Consider the following 22675-nt stretch of genomic DNA (forward strand, 5'->3'; position numbering starts at 1 on the left):
AGACCTGCGCAGTGCCCTCCCCTCATCCTCCCCATTCCCTCCTCTCAGTGACTCTAAGCAAAATAATTTTTTCCTAGGTTGTAACGTTTTTACAGCCTCCAGACTGTTCTTTGGAGGTGGTATATATTCAGCTTTGTTTATTTACAAGCATGCTACGATATTTAGGATCAGGTTTAGTATTTTTCGCCTTGGTTTAAGTGCATGAAGATTAATACCGCATCTCGCCCCCTACCCTGGTCCAGCTGATGCTGCGTCTAGCAGCCATCCTTTTCCCCACCTGAATTATTCTACTGTTGTTATTCTGACAGCTCAAATATGTCCACTTGTAGGGAGACTCTCTGTCCTTCTTCTGTCATTATACCAATGCCTCCTTTCTGGTCAGAAGAACTGCAGGCATTGCATGCGTACAAGTTTGCACCTGACTCTCAGAGGTATTAAATATGGAGGCAAAAAGTGCGCTAATTCTCAGTTTCAGCCTCGGAAAATGGCATTGCGGGTATTACGTATTACAAAAAAGTTTTTTTCTCACTGTTCTGCTCATTTTAGAGACGCAAATTGCTTTTCTGCTGATTTGATGGTCAGCGTTGTACAAACTAATCACTTTGTGCTTGTTTTAATATGTACAAACCTTTTGAAAAACATGCCCTTAGTGTTTTCAGTTTGAGTGGTGTTAACAATAATTTTTGTACTTTAGACCGAATACTGTCTTAGCTTCTATTTCAAAACTGGAAAGTACATTGATATTATCGATGCAGCCAGTGCTGACCTTTTGTACATTTGTCAGGATTTCTAGGAAGAATAATTGGACCCCATTCCTTTGTGTCTATAAGGTCTATATCTATAAGGTTAAGTATGTTGACAATGTTGACAATGTGGCAATAAAAATTGATATCTTAATGCCAAATAGAGCTCGACAGATTTTACTTTCACAAGTGGAGCAAACAGCTTTCGCCATAATGCTCCGCTTGATTTGTGCGTGTAAATAGCTTTATTGTGATTCCTGCAGGGAGAATTTCAAATTATATGGACACTACAATGGGAAAGTAGGAGAGTAAAAGAAAAACAAGAAGAGAAAAAAAAGAGAAAGAAGAGGTGAAAGAAAGAAGAGATAAAAGGAACAGAATGATAAAACTTCCTCTGTCTGCTCCATCACCTGGAAAGAGACACAAAAAGAACAGCACAACCAACAGACATAAAGCAACAGATACAATCGTGTAACATCTTGATACCATTGCTAAATCATATGTATTATTATTTAAGCTGACATGTGTAATGTGATACCTAAAAAAAAGTAAAAGAAAGTAAATAAATTATAGCCTTTCTATATATAAGTGAACATTTAATACCTGGGACCCAGCACCTGTGGGAGATTGTGAGAGTGCACTAGTTTAGGTGAAAATTATCCAGAAGGAAATGGCTTGATAGTGATTGTGGAGAACCGAAGACCCACCTTCCCCGAGCACAGAGGCAGGGGTCAGGGAACCCATAACCCCGGACTCCCAAAGGGGCCCCCAAAGCAGTGCGCCCGAGAGGGGCCTTCACAGGAAATCTGCAACCCCCCCCTGAGGAAAGAGGAGAGACGACCCCGAGGAAATCCCCCAGCCACCGCAATGCCGACGCCCTCAAGAGCCGCGGAGACGAGCCCGTGGGCTCAGCCGGCCGCGCTGAAGTGGTCCTGGCCATGGGCCCTGGGGGCCAGAGGCCCCAGGGGCGCCCCGCCCCCGCGGCAGGGGCCCCGGCCGCCCCCCGGGGGGCCAGGCCCCGCGAAGCCACCGCCGGGAATGGGCCGGCGCCCACCCGGGAACCCGCCCCAAACCCGAGGACCGTCAACGCGCCAGAGGGTCAAGGCGCCCGCCAACGCAGCGGAGGAGGGCAGGACGTGGGGGGATGGGCTCCGCACCTAGCGGAGACTTGAGATGATCTTGGGAGAGGGAGCGGACCGAACCCAAACCTGGAAAAAAAAAAAAAAAAAAGAAAAAAAAACTCTCATTCACACCATCCCTCCCTTGTGCCCCACTCGCCACACACAGACACCAAAAAACTAAATAAATAAATAAAATAAAAAAAATAAAAAATAAATAAAAAAAGGACGCTTTACACACATTCCCACATAGCATTCACATCCAAAAATCCCAAGTGGGGGGGGGGGGTCACCACAATTCAACAATACGTCTGCCTGTGCCCGACCCCCGGCCCCGCCCCCGGCCCCGCCCCCGGACCAGGCGCCCCCCGGACCAGGCCCCCCAAAGAGGGGGGGCCGACACGACCCGTACGGGCCATCCGACCAGAGCCCCCCATCACCCACTATATACCTAATAAACCCCCTCCCACCCCGACCTTACCCTAGCCACCCCTGCCCCCCATCCCTTCCTGGGGAGAGCAGAGGCGTCAGCCCCAGATCCGGTAAGCCGCCGGCCAGCCGCAACAGCCCCCCGCCAAGACCCCGTACCCAGTGGCCCGCACCTCCTCCAGGCCCCAGACTCCGTGCCGCGATCGGAGATCGGGGGTGTGCAAAAGACCCCCGATCCTCCCTACGCCCGCTCAGATGTTGTGTTGTTGCATGTTGTTCTCAGGTGTGTTTAAAACTGGGAGCACCGAAAGGGGTGCACGGCACAGCCCACCCCCCCTCCGGAAGGGAGCTGGTGCCAGCGCCCCCCCTCCAAGCAACTACCCAGAAGAACCCTCAATGTCTAAATGCGAGAGGGGGTGAAGGGAGCCGCCCGGGGCGAGGCTCACACAACATAAGCCCCCCCCCCAGACGTCTTCCCCCCACCCCCCCCATATCGTGGCCTACATGGATGTGCGTTGTGAAAATGTTTGGAGTGAAAGTGTCTAAAATGCATGATAAAATTGGGGAGAGGGACGTCACCAAAAGGTGGCAACCTCCAGTAACGCCCTCTCCCCAAGGACCTACATGTGTGGCGGCGTGATGGAGCAGGCAGAGGGAGGAGTCCGGGGATGGGGAGCAAAGGACTGGGGACCCAACCCAGGGAGCCAGCTCCCCTACTGACTCCAATAGGCACCCCCGCTCCCCGAAAGCCCCACCCGGAGAAAGGGGCCCCTCCAGCGGCACCACCATAGCCCGGGGGCTGGGGAGAGGCCGCAGGGCCCGCCAGCCAACCACCCACCAGGACCAACACCTCTACCTCCCCCAGCCCACCCCCCATGCCAACTGTATTTAACCCCCCCCCAAACAAAAATTATTAATTTTAAATATTATTAATAATAATAATAATAATAATAGTATTAATAATAATAATAATAATAATATATAATTAAATAAATTAATTAATAAGATGGGGGACCCTGGCCAGCCAGCCCGCAAGAGCCATCCCAAACCCCACCCCCCAGGTGAGACCCGCACCGGGAGACTACACAGACCAGGACCGGGACAGGGGGCCGGACACAAGCCCACCAGAACGTCCACCAACCCCCCCCCCCACCCCCCCACACCACCCGTAGATTTAAACCCTCCCCAACACTAACATTCAAACATCTCACCATACATTCGACACTAGACATCCAGGCTGGGTAAGTCACTACTCCCCCTCCCTCCCCTCCCCCCACTAGCAGAATGCCAACCCAAAGAAGGGGAAGAGCATCTGCCCTGAGATGTTAATGACCATGCCCCCCTACCAGCTCAACAGGCCCTGAGGACCCCCAGCGCACCAGAGGCCCCGTGCAGGGGCGGACACCCGGGCGCCCGCCGGCCCAGACCCCAAGCGGCACACCCCCCGGAACCGGAACCCCCGAGACCCCGCCGGGGCCCCCGCCCGAGGGCGGCGCGCCCCAGGGACCCCAGGCCCCCAGACCCACCCAGGACCCACCCAGCGACAGTACAGCTACCAGGTCAGTAACCCACGTCCGTCCCCGCATAGCTCCCCAAGAGCGCCGCAAGCGGTGCTGTGGGCCACCCGTAGGCCTCCCAAGCTCCTCCCATATGGGGGCAACAGACCCTGGAGTCAGACCCACCAAGCGCCCCACTCCAAGTGCCCCCAGAGTCCCAGGAACCCCTCCACCCAGCCACTGCGCCCTGCAGGAAGCAACCCACCGCCCCCCATTCCACTAAGTGATAGTGCTAATCAAAGGAGCCCAAAGAGATCGAACAGATGTGGATGCAGATGCTGTCTCAAGATTAATATGATCCAACAAAAGATCTCTATATTGATTGATACTGAGATTCTCCTTACTTTTCCAATTCATGAGGATAGTTTTCTTTGCGATACATAGTGCAGTGAAAACCATGTAAACTATTTTATTCCCCAGAGGGCTTTCCTCAAAATTACCAAGCAAGCAAACTGATGGGGAAGGTGTAATTTTACAGCTCAAGCACTTTGATAAGTCCTTACATATCTGTGTCCAGAACCTCTGGACTGGTGTGCATAACCATAACGCATGAAAATAATTATCAGGATGATTGCCTATGCAGTGAGGACAGATATTAGATTGTGCCAGACCCATCTTGAATAATCTTTGTCCTGTGTAGTGTACTCTGTGAAGGATTTTGTATTGTATTAGTTGTAAGTTGGTGTTACTAGTCAATTTGAAAGTTCTTAGACATATCTGAGCCCAGAAGTCTTGTTCAAAGTTGACTGATAGATCCTCTTCCCATTTCGTAATAGGAAGAGATATTGAATCATCTATTTTAGTCAGTGTCCTGTATGATTTAGACAGTAGTTTGGGGGGGTTTAAATCTAGGAACTCTAATATATTACTTGGAATTTGTAAACCACCTTTAATATGCTTAAATTTTTTTCTAATTATAGATTTAAGTTGTTCATATTCCAAGAATTTATTTTTACTAATGCCATATTGCATATTTAGTTTGGAAAAATTGATGAACTCGGTTCCATCAAGTAAATGTTCCAGATATTCAATACCTTTATTCTTCCAGTATGTAAAGTTTATCATATTATTATTTTGTAGGATGTCAGGGTTGTTCTAGATGGGTGTACGACTGCATGGGATAAGTTTTTTTTTTCTTTTTTTTTACGTGTTTATGTTTTAGGGCCAGGGTGTGGTTCGGGAGTGGTTTGACATCTTGTCCAATGAAATCATCAACCCTGACTATGCTCTGTTCACCCAATCAGCTGATGGTAGGTGGTAATATTTTTGACAGTGATAATTTGATGTATAACACTTACAGAAAGTGATTTGTTCATTTCTGAATAGGTACAACCTTCCAGCCAAACAGCAACTCGTCAGTGAATCCAGACCATCTGAACTACTTCCAGTTTGCGGGCCAGATTTTAGGTCTGGCCCTCTACCACCGACAACTGGTCAACATCTACTTCACCCGCTCATTCTACAAACACATACTGGGTAAAAAACGCAAAGATATCTAGATGTTGTTCACAGATTTACAATATCTATAATATTTATTTGTAACAAAATCTGTTTAAATCAGCAACCAGTAGTGCCTGTTTTCCTAAGGTTGTAGTAGAGAGTTCTGAGAAAATTGGTGCAGGGGTAGTGTGCACGACCCATATACAGAGGCCTTAGTTGTCAACGCAGCTGACCCACGTTCAATTCTGGCCTGAGATCCTTTACTGCATGTCTTCCACACTCTCTCCAACCCATTTTCCTGTCAGTCTTCTTTGAAAAAATGATACACTAGTGCCCTAAAAACCCATAAAAAGAATTAAAAAATGAAACAAATCAAGCAGAGATACTTATTTGTCAAGCAGAAATGTGGCTAACTCCGCATCAGTTAGAAATTCTTTCAGGATGCAGAGCGCCCTCTACCTCTGAAAAGCTGCCCCAATGTTCACCAAAGACAGTCGTGCAACTGTATTCATTACAAATATGTAATAAATACATTTTTACAGAAGTTACCTACTACACCTTTAAAGAGTATTCCAGTTTAGTTAGTTGAAAGATTGATTATTAAGACCAGCACAGAAAGGGGTTTCATCTCTCTGGGGAACCTTTTTAGGCCACCTGATTTTTTTGGGGGGGAATATTCTGTACAAGTTGATCAAATGTTACACCCATTGATCAGCTTTTTCTGTACAGTTATTAAAACTAAAAGTGGCACAGTTTATAAATCAGTCCTCAACTTTCTTCGAAGCACAGGTGGACCATCCACACTGCCTCAGGGTTTTTGCGGGTCATTAAAAATCACTAAAAGTCATTAATTTTTTATTTTTTTAAATTAAGGCCTTAATTGGAATTAAATGTGATTATCGGTGGCATTTAAAATGCCAAATTGTTTTTCTAAAAAAAATACGTTCATATAAACAGTTTCGTCAGATATATTATATCAGATATAACTGATTCCGCGTGTTTGCGCAGAACCAAACACGCTGAACTGCTTCCGGTTGACTGTAAAGCCGTATGTTTTTACGATGTTCTGAAAAGAAGCTTGAGGCAGAGAAAGAGCTAGAGAATGGGAAAATGCAAATTTAAACAAAAGTGGGTGGAAAACGAGGAATTCTGGACATGGCTGCAGCCTGTCGACGGTAAACATGACGAAGGATTTTGCCACGTTTGTAAAAAAAAAAAAAATTAAGCTTTGCACAATGGGTTTCAATGCTTTACGATCTCACATAAATTTGGACACAGCCACAGATCATCTGCAAGGGGCAGACAACGGCTAACAGTGTCAAGTTACTTTTCTGTGACGAACGCAGTCACGTCCACAGTAGCTACCGCAACCAGCACAAACAGCACAGCAACAGCTGAAGCAAGCGCTACCACCACTAACGCCGGGAAATCAGACGGTCTTCGAACAACATTTGGATCCAATGCAACACTGCATGAGGAGGTGCTCTGTTGTCTGAACACAGCCATCAACAAGTACCCATGAATCAATCAATCTATCTATCTATCTATCTATCTATCTATCTATCTATCTATCTATCTATCTATCTATCTATCTATCTATCTATCTATCTATCTATCTATCTATCTATCTATCTATCTATCTATCTATCTATCTATCTATCTATCTATCTATCTAAATGACACTGGTAAAAAACATTCAAGTTTTATTGTTATTTTTTTCACTCTCACACACATCTAAACCTGAGCTTTCACACCAACAATATATATATTTTTTTATATTTTTGCATGCTGTTTATATCCACGTTCATACACAAGAGTAAGACTACATCCAGAGTCTTACTATTTGCTTGCAACTGGGGCAGGAGCTTAATACCCTTGGAAGAGATTGTTTAACACAGCTTTGTGTACTGACACTGTAACTCCAGGTAATTAATTTGGCAACGCGATTCAGCCTTAGTTTGACAAATACAAACAAATGAATAAGCATTAAAGTACAGTTTATGGGCTGGGTTTCTGCAATGTTCAAAAAACTCATCTTCAGAACCAGTCTCTGCTCAAAATGGTGATCTGCACTGCGTAATCTACTTTCAGCAGTCATCACCGGTTATTGAAACCCTAAACTACAGAAAATATGGGCAGAGTTGCTCCCTCTGCCTTTACTACCGTCCGTCAGCTCCTATGTCATTCTAGAGGAGGATGCACTGAGGCGGAGTGTCTGCAAGTGTCTGTAGTGCAAGCGGTTCTCTTTATAACTGCTGTTTATCGTCACTTATTTTAGAGCCCAAATAAGCGACTTCACTTTCAGAAACAAGCCCAAAAAAACGCAACCCGCGACTCTTGATATTTACAAGCGACTTTAGAAAAAAGAAGCTCAAAGTCGCATAAAATAAACGGCTTTTGGCAACAATATGCGCGGGTCTACGGAAAGCGCCGTCATGATCTAACAAAGTTAACACGCTATATATATATATATATATATATATATATATATATGAGGGTCATGGGTACTTGTTGATGCCATTAAAATTATTTGTAAGAGCATTAAAAGAGCATTTAAAAAGTATTAAATTTGAGTTACTCACTCCTGTTAAAACCCTGTGCCTAATCCAAAAAGAATCAAGAGTCTTTATTGTCATCACGTAATGTCTGTGAATACACATGTAATACACAAACGCAAATTAAAAACACTTGAAAATGAGCATCCATTGTGGAGCCCCTCAAAATAAAATAACAAACACTCAGAAGACAAAAAAGTGTTAAATATTAAACACCCTATTTTTTTTAGGAAGATATAAAAATCCTTGAAAGAAACCATATATAGATAGAAACATAGTTTGTGGTATTTACTTAAAGTGCAGCTTGTGCTGAAACAGTGTGTGAAATGGGCTGGTGGTTTATTTGATTTGATTTTCTTCCTCCAGGGTGCGATTACCTTCACAGCTTTGGGAAAGAAACTGTTCTTAAATATATTTGTTTTTGTTAAAATGTTCCTGAATCATTTTCCTGATGGATGTGGGACAATCATTGCATTGTTTGGGTGGGTAGGATCAGTGGCAATACGTCTGGCCGTTTTCGGGTCTTATGCAGCATAAACCATGTCTATGTCACGCAACTGGAGTTGAGGAATGGTTATGGTGCAATGGGATCATTTGTACTTGTGGCAACTCCTCCTTCTTTTGTGCGGGAGAAGAATACAGGAAAAGGTCGGGACAAAGATCTTGCATCAGCTCAGCATTAACCTCCATGAAGATCTGCGTCTGCCATGAAGCTGCACTGTACCGGTCTGTTGTGTTGAAGAAAGAGCTGAGTCAAAAGGCGAAGCTCTCGAATTTACCGGTCGATCTACATTCCCACCCTCATCTATGGTCATGAGAAAGAACGAGATCCCAGATACAGGATGCCAAAATGAGTTTTCTCCGTAGGGTATCTGGGCTATCCCTTAGAGATAGGGTGAGAAGCTTGGTCATCTGGAGGGGACTCAGAGTAGAGCCGCTGCTCGTTGAGGTGGCTTGGGCATCTGGTTACGATGCCTCCTGGGCGCCTCCCTGGTGAGGTGTTCCGGGCACGTCCCACCGGGAGGAGACCCAGGGGAAGACCCAGTACAAGCTGGAGGGACTATGTTTCCCAGCTGGCCTGGGAATGCTTTGGGGTTCCCCCGGAGGAGCTGGCCCAAGTGGCTGGGGAGAGGGACGTCTGGGCCTCCCTACTAAGACTGCTAACCCTATGACCTGACACCGGATAAGCGGAAGATGATGGATGGATGGATTCAATTTAATTAAATTTTATTTATATAGCGCCAATTCATTAAACATGTCATCTTAAGGCACTTTACAAAGTCAAAATCAATCAGATTATACAGATTGGCTCAAATTATACAGATTGGTCAAAAAAATGTCCTATATAAGGGAACCAGTTGATTGCATCAAAGTCTTGACAAGCAGCATTCCCTCCTGAAGAAGCGTACAGCCACAAGGAGAGTCGTCTGCATTGTCCATGGCTTTGCAGCACTCCCTCATACTGAGCAAGCATGAAGCGACAGCGGAAAGAAAAACCCCCATTAACGGGAAGGAAAAACCTCCAGCAGAACCGGGCTCAGTATAAACGGTCATCTGCCTCAACCGACTGGGGGTTACAGAAGACAGAGCAGAGACACAACAAGACAAACAAAAAAGCACAGAAGCACACATTGATCCAGTAATCTGTTCTATATTAGATGGTAGTAGCGGGTGATCTGTCTTCCCTGGATGATGCCACAGCTAACAGAACGCCAGACCAGGTGTACCTACTATGAAGAAAAAAGAGAAAAAACAAAAAGTTAAAAGCTGAAATGACAACAGTCATGCAAAACTGGAGAACAGTAGAACTCAGTAGAGTGAGACATTTAGGCCCTGATGACCTCCAATAGCCTAAGCCTATAGCAGCATAACTATAGAGGTAGCTCAGGGTAACATGAGCCACTCTAACTATAAGCTTTGTCAAAAAGGAAAGTTTTAAGATTAGTCTTAAAAGTAGACAGGGTGTCTGCCTCACGGACCAAAACTGGGAGTTGGTTCCACAGGAGAGGAGCCTGATAGCTTAAGAATCTGCCTCCCATTCTGGTTTTAGAGACTTTAGGAACCACCAGCAGACCTGCAGTCTGAGAGCGAAGTGCTCTGTTAGGAACATACGGGGTAATCAAAGCTCTGATATACGATGGAGCTTGATTGTTAAGGGTTTTATATGTTAGAAGAAGAATTTTAAATTCTATTCTTGATTTACCTGGAAGCCAATGAAAGGAAGCTAAAATTGGGGGAATTCATCTTGTTTATTTTCATCAGAACTCTTGCTGCAGCATTTTGGATCAGCTGAAGACTTTGAACTGCATTTTGTGGACTTCCTGATAGTAAAGAATTACAATAGTCCAGCCTTGAAGTAATAGTTCAGCCTTGTAGTAAGTGTCATCGGAATAACAGTGGAAATTAATCCCATGTTCATGGATGAATCGGAGAGTTTGAAAACAAAGGCTCATCTCACATTTATTTGATGGGTTGAGTAGTTGTCTTGCAATCGGAAGGTTGTGGGTTCGATTCCAGCTTCCCCTTGTCACATGTGGGCGACGTGGCACAGAGGTTAGGGAGTTCGTCTTGCAATTGGCGGGTTGCTGGTTCGATCCCCCGCACTGACTGTCTCTGTCGTTGTGTCCTTGGACACTTCACCCACATTGCCTGCTGGCGGTGGTCAGAGGACCCAGTGGCACCGGTGCATGGCAGCCTCACCTCTGTCAGTCTGCCCCACCCTCTACTAACATAGAGGGTGTGAACCATTAGGGTGTGAATGTGAATGGGTGAATGAATGACTGAAGCTTTGGAGGTCGTCAAGACTAGTTAAAGCGCTATACAAGTAAAATTACATTGACATGTAAATTTACCATTTACATGTCAATGTAAATGCCCCATGTCAATGTAATGTAAACCCCAAATTGTAAACCCCAAATTGCCTACCGAGCTGCGTATCGGTGTATAAATGTGTGTGCGTTTAGTGTGATTGGCTCTAGTGTACAGCGGTGTTCAGTGGTCAGTATGACTGGAAAAGTGCTATATAAGTTCAGTCCATTTACCATTATGCAGTAAGTCAGGCATGGCAGTTGCAGTGTGATGGTCTGGGGATGCTTTGTCTTAATTAACAGAACTTGAATTCTGCTATATATATAATGTATGTGTGTGTGTGTGTGTGTGTGTGTTCTTGTACTTGCAGCTGAGTGAGAACATGTTTTCCTCAATTTACTACTAAAGTGAGGACTTTCCTTACTTCTCTGGGCTAGGGGTTGGGTTTAGGACTAAAGTCAATTAATTTTAGGTTAGGGTTAGAGGCCATAGAAAGGCTTGAAAATGAATGGAAGTCAAGGCAACCTTTGTGTCAGGTAGGTAGGTATAGGGACTTTCCCACAGACTCCACTGGGCCATACTCTTCCACACCGCATGCTTGATAGTTTTTTGACCGGCTTTTTTCCCCCTACTCAACTGGGTATTTTCGACCCTACTCAGGAGGTAGTACAATGGTAGTCGTGTAGCGTAGAGCTTTTATGGGAGCAGACTATTAGTCTGTGATTGGCTGTGGGAGTGGCCAGCCAGCCAGCACTGATTGCAAGGGGATGGACAAATCAACTGGGATTTGCTGACTCAATACCACAGAGAGGGAAATGCTGCATTCACTGCTCTGAAAACTGTGAGGTTTTGTCTGTAAAGACTGTGTGGTTTCAAAAGTTGGTCTTCACGGCCGCTCATCACACAACACACAACATTGTTTTGTGTGGGGTAGAGGGCAGAGTTGCTGCTGCTGCTACAGCCTTCTGCGGAAGAGGGAGACAGTGTGGAGTGAAGCCCTGGTGCTGGCAGTGTTGGGGCTGCTGAGGGACAGCTTCTGTCTCTGTCGCTAATGTCGCTCTTAGATCCTGGTGTTTTGCTCCTCCGCCATTGATAGTGAATCTAACCCAATGATCACTCGACGGAATCAACGCAATGCAATGCAAACACACAATATCCCTCTCCACTTTTTTCTCTCTCCCTCTTTCTCTTTCTCTCTCTCTCTCTCTCACAGAGACATGTTAGAGCCCGATCTATGATCAAGATATTTCTCCAGTGGATTATTTTATCCTTAAAAATTTCAAGATATTCTTACATTTACATTACCGTATTTTCCGGACTATAAGTCAGTTTTTTTCATAGTTTGGCCGGGGGTGCGATTTATACTCTGGAGCGACTTATGTGTGAAATTATTACACCAAACCGAAGGAGGGCGCTCTAGGCCTGTGTTGAATCAGACGTAAGCGACGTAGAAGCGGAAGAGCCGCATCTTCTTCATGTTGTATATTATCAAATAAATTTCCCCCTAAAATGCGACTTATACTCCAGTGCGACTTATATGTTTTTTCCTTCTTTATTATGCATTTTATGGCTGGTGCGACTTGTACTCCGGAGCGACTTATAGTCCGGAAAATACGGTATTTATATTTTTTGTTTTATGTTTTTATTTTATAATGATTTCTTTTATTCTGCCATTTTTCACATATTTTTTCAGAGTTAATGCTACACTGTTTAATAGCAGCAGGGCGCAAAATAGAAGTTGGGGCTTAAAGCCACCACGTTACTGGGTCTATTGAAAACCAAAAGTGGCACAGTGGAGCAGAATTCAGGCAGGACGAGTAGAGTGGTGTGGGGTAGACGGGGGACGATACAAAATTCCTGTATACATGTATGTGTGTGTGTTTATTTTTTCTTTATTTCTATGATCCCCAGGTATTCCAGTGAACTACCAGGATGTCTCCTCTATCGATCCAGAGTATGCTAAAAACCTGCAGTGGATCTTGGACAATGACATCAGTGATCTGGGTCTAGAACTAACCTTTTCTGTTGAGACAGATGTGTTTGGAGCGATGGAGGAAGTACCCCTCAAACCAGGAGGGAGCAGCATCCTGGTCACTCAAGACAACAAGGTCAGTCACCCCAAACAACATTTTGGACTGACCTTACTCAGTACTCAGTAAATATGGCTGACATTATAGGATAAATTTAAAGTACACAGTAAATATATTCCTGAAGGCATCTGTTCACTGTTCTACTGTACATGATCAGCAATGCTGTTTTAGGACACATTCTTCTTTAGTCTCTTGAATCTGTATTCAGTTAAAAACCATGATGATGTGCAATGGTCAGTAATAAGCAATTTTATATAGATGGTCAATCATACACAATAAACTCAAAAAAACAATATGTGTATGCTTTGTATATTAAGTTATTTTAAAATGCCAGAATGATGTTGATCACTTAGGTTTGATGAGAGTTTTGGTTCCAGTGTTAAAACCTTTATTATTACTATTTATTATGTCTGAATCTGGTCACAATTACTTTTCAAATCTAATTTAGTAGGCTCTAAGCCAACAAATCGTTTTGGATGATACCTTATCAGTGTAGTTCTGCTATGTTCCTGTAGGTGGTACTGTCTTATAAGGCTTTGAAAGGTTTCTGGAGGAAAGAATAACTATGCATGAACCCCATCCATCTCTTGTCAATTTGTATTTCTTAAGGACTTTGATCAGTGAATCAAATGTTTTTCTCAGGCGGAGTATGTCCAGCTGGTGACGGAGCTGAGGATGACAAGAGCCATCCAGCCTCAGATAAATGCCTTCTTGCAAGGATTCCACACCTTCATTCCCCCGTCGCTCATACAGCTTTTTGACGAATATGAATTGGTACGCGTTTCTCTTCCCCCTCTCTGCTCTCGTGTATCACTTTTTACTGCTCCTGGTATCCTTGATCCCCTTTTGTGTGACACCCCTCACATCTGATGAAGGATTGCTTGGCATTGTGGGGAGGGGCGGCTGGTGTCCACGTCATGCATGGATCAGTGTGCAGCACAAACCTTATTCTAACCTGGGACGCTGCTTAGAGTTTAAAGCCCAGAGATGTTAGGGTTTTCTGTTTTTCAGTTAAAAGATAATTTGTGCATATATAATACTTTTCTGTGTGAATTTAAGATGAAACATAAATAATTTCTTCTCAGCATTATAGCATCATATTTCCACCATGACAAAAAGCTATAATGTGATTTAAAGCTTAACAATGTTATATGTGGGCTTCCCAGTGTTGCAATAGGCAGCACTGTTCAAATCCCGGAGGTCATTTATGACGTTCATATGTTTCCCCACTTGCATGTGTGGAATTTGCTCTGTCTTCTTTAACCTCAGTTGGTTGTGGCAGATGGGTGTTCCACTGAGCCTGGTTCTGGTTCTGCTAGAGGTTTCTTCCTGTTAAAAGGGAGTTTTCCTCTCCACTGTTGCTACATGCATGCTCAGTATGAGGGATTGCTGCAAAGTCAATGACAACACAGATAGCTGTTCAGTGTGGCGCTACGCTTTTTCATGATGAGTGAATGCTGCCTGTCAAGACTCAATACAATCTGCTGGGTTTCCTTGGATAGGAAACTTTTTGACTTTCTAAAGTGCCTTGAGATGGCGTGTTGTGAATTGGTGCTATAAATAAAATTGAATAGAATTTCTCTGGGTACTCCAGCTTCGTCCTATAGTGCAAAAACATGACTGTCACTTATAGTAATTGGTTGCTCTAACAGGGTTTCTGTGGGGCATTTAAAATCATAAAAAGTTATCAAATGAATTTTTTTTTTTAAATTAAGGCCTTAATTGGCATTAAAAGTCATTAAATGTGATTATCAATGGCATTTAAAATGCCTTATTTTTTTCTAAAAAAATACGTTCATAAAAACAGTTTCGTCAGATATATTATATCAGATATAACTGATCCGGCATGTTTGCGCGGAACCAAACACGCTGAACGCGGATGATCGTAAAGCCGTATGTTTTTATGATGTTTGGAAAAGAAGCTCGAGCCAGAGAAAGAGCTAGAGAATGGGAAAATGCAAATTTCAACAAAAGTAGGTGGAAAACGAGGAATTATGTGTCAGACACCCTGACATTGATTGTCAGGGTGTCTAAATCAACAGGATCAACACTTTTTTGGGTGTTTCAACTGGTATATTTGGCAATTCATGATTTGCGAAGACAAAGTGGTTTGATTTTTGATGTTCTCCTCGTCATTAACTTTCTCTTTCTATAGATTCTCTTTCTCATTCAATTTAGGACTTTCCATATAACTTATCATCTTGGTCTATACACTGGATATAGTGTAGGAATTCCTTCAATACAAACCAAAGAAAATTTTACATTACCTGCCAGAAGCTGGATAAAATCTTTAAAAAAGAGAAAACAGTATTTTCACACCCCACGTCGTAGCTCAAGGAAATATTTGAATCTAAATGTTTTAGGCTAAATATTTTAGACTAAGATGAGTAAACCCTAGAGATGGATTTTTGGGTAAATTAAATAGAGCAGTGTTACATGTCATTGTTTCTAAAACAGCATTTTTCTGAGCTGCATCTAAAAGGCAAAACATTGAGAGTATACCCACTTCAGCAACATATCAGCTGCAAGGGGCAGACAACAGCTAACAATGTCAAGTTACTTTTCTGTAACCAACGCAGTCATGTCCGCATTAGCTACCGCAAACAGCACAGCAGCAACTGGAGCAAGCCTTACTGCCACTAACGTTGGGAAATCAGACGGTCTTCAAACAACATTTGGATCCAATGCAACACCGCATGCGGAGGTGCTCTGTTGCCTGAACACAGCCATCAACAAGTACTCTACACACACACACACACACACACACACACACACACACACACACACACACACACACATATATATATATATATATATATAGGAGAGTTATGGGTACTTGTTGATGGCATTAAAGCTATTTCTACGAGCATTAAAAAGCAGTAAATTAGGGTTACTCATTCCTGTCTAAGTTGCCCTTAAGTACGAGTGTCTGCACGTGTGGTTGTTTGTCCTGTGTGTCACTATTTTGCCCTGTTATAGACAGAGACCTGTCCAGGATCTTGCCCAATGACTGTTAGCGATAGGCTCTAGCATAAGCATTCAATGTGCTATCATTTTATAGCTGCTTCTTTAGTAACTCAATTCTTTGGTTTTGATGTATAGATTATGATGATTGAAATATAAATAAAAGATTTGCAAAGGGATGTTGTATTTTGTTTCCAACGTGTTTATATTCATACAGAAGCTTTATTGCTTGCTGCTTTACATCACAGTGTTTTTTTCAAACAAAGTTTTGTATTTCACCATTTTAAATAAACTATATAAATTCACTTCAAATCAACATGTTGAAGTTTTTGTTTTTTTGTTATTGGAAGCAAATATTCCCCATTGGGTTAGGGGTCCTGCCTCAAATCCATACTTGATCAATGTTAATGAATACCCTTGTAAATATTCCCCAAGAATTGTACCATTTCTCCTGTTTCAGTTTGATGTACCAGTAAGTTATGCATTTCACAAGAAAAGTCTTTTGGCTTTAGATTTCAGTAGTTTCATTAAAGTTCAATTGAGTTTACTTACATTGCTCCAAATTGAAACAAATGGTAGATTAGATCCAAACTATTGTGCAATGAATGAGGCTTCATAAAATGAAGAACATAATGGACAATTCTGAGCATCGTCTCTTCCGAGACTTTAAGTCAACAACACTGTTTTCGGTTAGAGACTTCTTCAGACCTGCTGTTGTACAAACTGCTACAGGAGATCCTTCCTGCCCACAGCCTGAATTGAAAAGAGATTACCTTAAAATCTAAACCATAGATAGATTTAGAAAACATCCTTGCTGTGTTTACAGATACGTTAGGCTCTAACTGTGCATGCGGAAGTAGCCTTGCCAGGTAAAAGCTTTCTTTAAATATCCGCTGTAACATTGATTTGTTTCTTCCTGTTTGTACAGTGTATTTAATTTTGTAGGTTGTTTTTGTTCTCTGTGTGTGTCTCTGCAGGAGCTTCTGCTGTCAGGGATGCCAGAGATTGATGTAGAGGATTGGTGCAGAAACACGGAGTACACCAGTGGCTATGACCCTGAAGATCCTGTGATCCAGGTGGGCCATCTGTCTCACCTGACTATGACTGAATTTACAAGGTTTCTAGTGAAGCCACCTTTACTATATAGGCAAAGGTTGTTAACCGGCAACATGTATGCATTTCCTAGGACCAATTTCACCTAACAATTATTTATTACAGACAATTACACTTTTTAAAGCAATGGACAACATTGGTCAATGTGAACATGCCAAAATCAGCCAAACATTATGACCATTGACAGAGAAAACAAACAAACAAACAGCTATTCTATTACAGACTTTGCAGCAAGTGATGTTTTGAGTCCAAAATAATACATACAGATTTTTAGAGAAGAGCAAACATCTTATAACTAGATGATGTGAGATGTTCCTAGCCTGCTGTGTGTAGGACCTACTATGGTCTGAGAGCAGTGAATTCTGTGATCAAATAAATCAGAGTGATGTTACTATCCCTTCATATTTAGCACACAGCTAATATGTCTCTATTTTGTGCAGTGGTTTTGGAAGGTGGTAAGGAGCCTCACCCAGGAAGAACACATTTTACTGCTTCAGTTTGTCACTGGAAGGTCTGTCTGCAGTAGTTCTTATTACAAAATGATTATTACAGAATCATTGCTTAAAAATTAACATGTGTATGATCTTTATCAGTTCTAGGGTTCCTCATGGGGGTTTTGCTTATCTGATGGGTGGGAGTGGCTTGCAGAAGTTCACAATTGCTGCTGTGCCATATACCTCCGACTTGCTGCCTACTTCCAGCACCTGGTAGTTACATTTTCATCCATCTTCCTCTTTGTGTAATGTTGATTCTGTTACATTTTAATTAATTTGATTGATTTAAGATCATTTGGTAATCTTTTTACGTTTAGTTAATTCAGTTTAAGAGTTCATGCTCTTTTGAATGTTTGATTTGCTTCCTTGTCATCAGTAACCCATTTGTAAGTCCTTACTATATAGCCCTCATCCAGGTTCTATAACGCCACCTTTCCTCATCTGTGCTATTTGCTGTTCACTGAGCACACTGTGAAGCTGCTCATCTTTCAAATGAACTTAGAATTGCCAACAGAGATATTCATGGTATAATTTGTATTAAATTATAATGTCAACCTTTAGGACACTTGATTTTTAATTAGTGTAACATACTTATTTCTCCAGAAATATTTAAGATTTGAATTGGTAACTTAAGAATGTACAGGGTGCTGTAAGAGGGTGGAAGCAGATGTAAAGAGTAGAAGATTGGAAGTAACTATAGGAGCGTAGCAGATCATGTGGCCTGTAGCTTGAAAGCTTTCTCTTAAAGGTAGATTTTTCCAGAATGCAAGTAAGAAACAATAAGTCCCTTTTTTAATAACTTAACATCTCTGCCAAACCTTCCTTTGTGTCCGTTGTGGAGACTTTGAGGCATCCAGTTGTGATGAATAATAATAATAATCTTTATCGTTATTGCAACAACATTCCAATGAAATTTGTTCTCTGGATTTAACCCATCCCCTTAGGGAGCAGTGGGCTGCCACTGTGTGGCACCCGGGGAGCAATCTGAGGTTAAGGGTCTTGCTCAGGGACCCAGAGTAGTAGTGTGTGGGAGTTGGACACAAACGCAAGCTTTAGAAACGGAAAGATATTTTAATTTCAGTTTCAAGGCTCCACAAGAGTCTTTAGACAATCCACAACTGAAAAGATAAAGATAAGACTGTAAAATTACACAGTTATCCCAGACAAGTGAACTACTACATTAGCATGTTAGGGCCACATCACATTTCTTCACTAAATAACATCAACTTTACTTCAACTTAAAATATCTGAATATATATGATATATAATGATTATAATAATTAATATAAAATTATAAAATTAATATAAAGTGATGTTGGCCCAAATTATACACCTACAAGAAAATCTGGGTTAACCACGTTTTTAGATGGATGGGTGTCATAGAGCCAAATGCTGGCAGAACGATGTCATTTGTTTCAATAATTCACATCATTCCATCATTGCATATGTTGAATATAGCCAATGATTGCTTTAGTTGGTTAAGGTTAAACACAACAATAGCGTATGCACCTTACCTGATTAAGTTGTATTTTTATATTTTATCTTGATTTACTGTCGCGTCTTTTGCTCCCTGTTGGGTTCCACCTGGACACATCAATTCATTCACACACCCTTTTTTTATGTTGAATGAGTGCAGTGTCAGAATACAGCTTTAATTCTCTGTCAAATAACACTCATGCATTGACTTGTTGAACAATTTTCTTATTATTATTCTGGCTGTTTTCAGCAGCAATAACATTGTTTCTTTCTGTTAATATATCTTTACACTCTCCATATGCCACCATTAACGATTTCTAATTCCATTGGCAAGAAATGCACACTTCAAGGCTTCTTATTTTCTGCCGTTGCCATGGTGAATCGCGTTATCTGCATTCCATCGATTAGGGATTCTTTCATGCTCGTGCTCGTGCTTAACTCAGGGTTTATTGGTCACTGAGTTTAGTTACCTGGTTGATACTGTTCTGAAATCGAAAACGCTGAGTATGACAGAGTGGGGTAGATCTACCCAGAGTATCTGCTTTTGGGTAGTGTTAAAACTTACTGCACCCTGTCGGTGATTAAACAGCTTGGTGGACCCCAAGCAAACTCCGCTTGTTTTAAAAAGGTTACTGTAACATATTTAATCTAACCAGACAGAGGGATGGAACAGCTTCAGTACTGTACTGTCATACATAAAACAATGTGGGACAGGTAAAATCAGGAAATGTAGAGCCACTATCATTGCATAGGTAAGCATTATATAGAACCAAGTGTGTACACCCCTGCAAGGGGATGTACCGTATGACATCAGTATTCCTCGCATGACATTGGTGGAGAATATCACACTATATTCTGGATGTGATTAGGCTAATTCCTTCTCCATAATCAGTCCATTTTATCCAATTTATGTCAGCCACTGAATCCTTAGTATCCGTGAGTTATGTGGTGACTCCCTGTTAACTGCTTTCTGCAGCTATAATCTCATAAGCCTTAACAGTAGGTTGGCCATTCTTTCTGAAACAGGGCTCTGGTGGACTGGTGTGACAAAAACAATCTCATCATGACTGTCAACAAAACAAAATTGTCTTTGACTTTAGGAAAAATCAGCCAAGTCATACACTTCTGCTCATTAATGATGCTGCAGTTCAGAGTCAGCAATATCAAATTCCTGGTGTGCAGATCAGAGGCACTTTGATCGTTCCCTCCACACCTATGCTCTTGCAGAGAGAGCACAGCAACACCTGCACTCTCTGTGTTGGGTAAAGTGAGCAAACCTTCCCCCTCCCATTCTCACCACTTTCTAGAGACTCACAATAGAGAGGGATACTGACCAGCTGCATGTGGTCTGGGGCCTGCAACGCCTCAGACTGGAAATGTGTAGAGAGAGTGGTGAGGACAATGGAATCATTGGAGCAGTGCTTCCTCCATCCATGACACTGCTCACAGACGCTGCATGACTAGGCCTCAGACAATCATAAAAGACCCCTCCCACCCCCATCAAGGACTGTTCACCCTGTTGCCCTTTTGCAAGAGGTTCAGCGGCTTCAAATGCCAAACCACCAGATTCCTCAATAGCTTCATTCCACACATCATATGACTGCTAAAATCCCAATAATCCCCCTCCCACACATACAAAACTAGTCCCTTTACTTAGACATTGTGAACTGTGTTGCATTGAGTAACTGTGCTATCGATATTATCATATGGTCCATTTAATGTCTAATACAATTTACTTTCACTAGTCATAATGTCTGACAAATGTCACAATATTCTTATTAGTAAGGTTCCTCATATTTTTGTTTTATATTTTAATTCCTTTATATTGCACATACTTATATCTATTTCTCCTTGGTCTTCTTTTTTTACCTGGAGCTGTGCAACTTAATTTTGATCAAATGTACATTGTGAATGTACAGATGAATGACAATGAAGTCTAAGTCCAAGTGACCATCAATCTGTTGACTAACGTTTATTTTTCCCCTCATTTTTTAGTATCAACATGCTGAAACTGCCAGAATACCCAAGCCGGGAGGTTCTCAGAGACCGACTGCTAGTAGCTCTGCATTGTGGGAGCTATGGATACACCATGGCCTAAACATCCTGTTGCTATGAGGGTCTTCAGTTCTTCTCAGTTGCTGGGCTTGTAACTCAAATAGAGAATATTATTATTATTTTTTTAAACAAAATGCTGAAAACAAAATGCTTAATTTTTTTTAACACAGACCACAGGTTCCCTTACACATATGTGCCAGCATTTGTTGTTTGAAGCATTACATTTGCAAAGTGGTAGTTAATGAAAAATATATTTTATCATCTCATATACTTATCAATCCATACTGTTTACATCAAAAACATTTTTTACTGAAGATGCACAGAAATAGTAGAAATGGTGGTGAATGCTGAATATCACATATCAGAGGAGTTTAAAGAGCTCTCTGTGTTTCAAGAGTTGATAATTTTTATATATAATCATTACAATTTAATCATATTAGAAGTATAAGGTGATGTTAGGTCTAGCGGATATACTGGAACGAAATTATTGTTTTCTTTTATTCTTTAGGCCACTAAAGAAGCAGAATAAGGACATTGCCAATATTAGCCCGAGTTGTAAAAAAAAAAAAAAAGCTATTCTTTGTAAAAAAACAAATTGTCTCTTGCTTTTGTAAAATCAAAACATAAGTTGCCAACATATTGAAGTCACCACACATATAAGGCAGTTTCAGGTTATATTTGCCCCTTCCACGAGGTAAAAAATGTGTCCCTTCCTACTACACTTAAAATAGATTGGTTAGGCCATATACAATCTATACATATGTAACATGTTTTAAACTTGTCTATGGTAAAGACGTGTATCCAATTTTTTGGATTGCCCTTTTTTTGGTGGTGGTTGTAGGGAGGGGGTGCTTGAGTTATGGAGATGTTAAAAATAATCATGTAATGTTTTTACTGTCACTTAAGATGCATAAATTCTGGAGGCCTAATTGAAGCATAATTAATTATTTTTCAACCTGTAAGTTATGTGTTACTATTGTGTATATTGTACTGGGCTAAATGTAAGGATTTCTGCAGGCAGAAGGGAAACACATTATATGCTGAGTCCTTGTTTTAAATGTCTACTAGGCGGGTACAAAATGTCTTTTGCGATGAGTTCCAGCGGTGGGCATGGTTTGTACAAAACACCCCATAGCAAACAGTAACCATTAAGTACCTGAAAGTCTGGTATGAAATGATCAAATTACAAATATATGGAATGGCAAAGGGATAACATGACCAGCACCAAAATCACAGGAAAAACCTGGTATTCAAAATCATGGTCTGATATCAAAAAGTCTGCCCACCTTTAACCTGTCTTTAACCTAATTTATCTCTTTTAAATAAAAGTATTGGTTTGTCCACCACTGATGTGGAGTAATGGTACATTCAACTCCCATATGAAAAGTGTTTCCCCTCTTCAGGATGAAAAGTTCCAATAAAACATGACTCCTGTCTTTGTTATGGTACGTGACAAATGTGGATGAGATGTTAAATAGAAAGCAAGAAAAAACAATCCTAACCTTCATTGAATCATTCTCCTAAATGCACCAAAACTTAAGAAAAATCAAACAAACAAGTCAACCAGTTATTAATGACGTCTCACCACCTACAGCTGCGCTCCAACTACAACAGAGACATAGAACCCGCTACACTCACGGCTAATTGTAAATGAGTGTCTAAAAACACTTTGCCCACATAAATGCACCCATTGAACAGATTTTCATGTGAAGTTCTCAATTTATTTTTGATTGAAAATCTTGTGGCTGTTTGTAAAGACTGAATAATGTAATTTAGCTGCAATGGTATGAAATGTGCATCATGTTGATGAGAGTCCGAAGTGTTTTCCATTAGA

General features: G+C 41.8%; 1 protein-coding gene across 10 annotated transcripts in view; it reads left to right on the top strand.

Annotated features, from left to right (window-relative positions):
* Window positions 1-22050, top strand: part of hace1 (HECT domain and ankyrin repeat containing E3 ubiquitin protein ligase 1) — a 122131-nt gene extending 100081 nt beyond the window's left edge. For 8 of the 10 annotated variants that reach the window (XM_021313781.2, XM_021313782.2, XM_036133317.1 and 5 more), the window contains 8 exons: window positions 5009-5096; window positions 5173-5322; window positions 12561-12757; window positions 13382-13513; window positions 16681-16779; window positions 17257-17327; window positions 17410-17523; window positions 20782-22050. In XM_021313781.2, the coding sequence (XP_021169456.2) occupies window positions 5009-5096; window positions 5173-5322; window positions 12561-12757; window positions 13382-13513; window positions 16681-16779; window positions 17257-17327; window positions 17410-17523; window positions 20782-20884 (954 nt within the window). In that variant the 3' untranslated portion in view covers window positions 20885-22050. Of the gene's footprint in view, window positions 1-5008; window positions 5097-5172; window positions 5323-12560; window positions 12758-13381; window positions 13514-16680; window positions 16780-17256; window positions 17328-17409; window positions 17524-20781 lie in introns of those variants that run through there. The other 2 variants (XR_004929943.1, XM_036133321.1) reach the window with 2 other exon arrangements.
* The last annotated feature ends 625 nt before the right edge of the window (window positions 22051-22675 follow it).

Source organism: Fundulus heteroclitus, unplaced genomic scaffold (assembly GCF_011125445.2).
Source record: "Fundulus heteroclitus isolate FHET01 unplaced genomic scaffold, MU-UCD_Fhet_4.1 scaffold_61, whole genome shotgun sequence".
In the NCBI taxonomy this organism is placed as follows: domain Eukaryota; kingdom Metazoa; phylum Chordata; class Actinopteri; order Cyprinodontiformes; family Fundulidae; genus Fundulus; species Fundulus heteroclitus.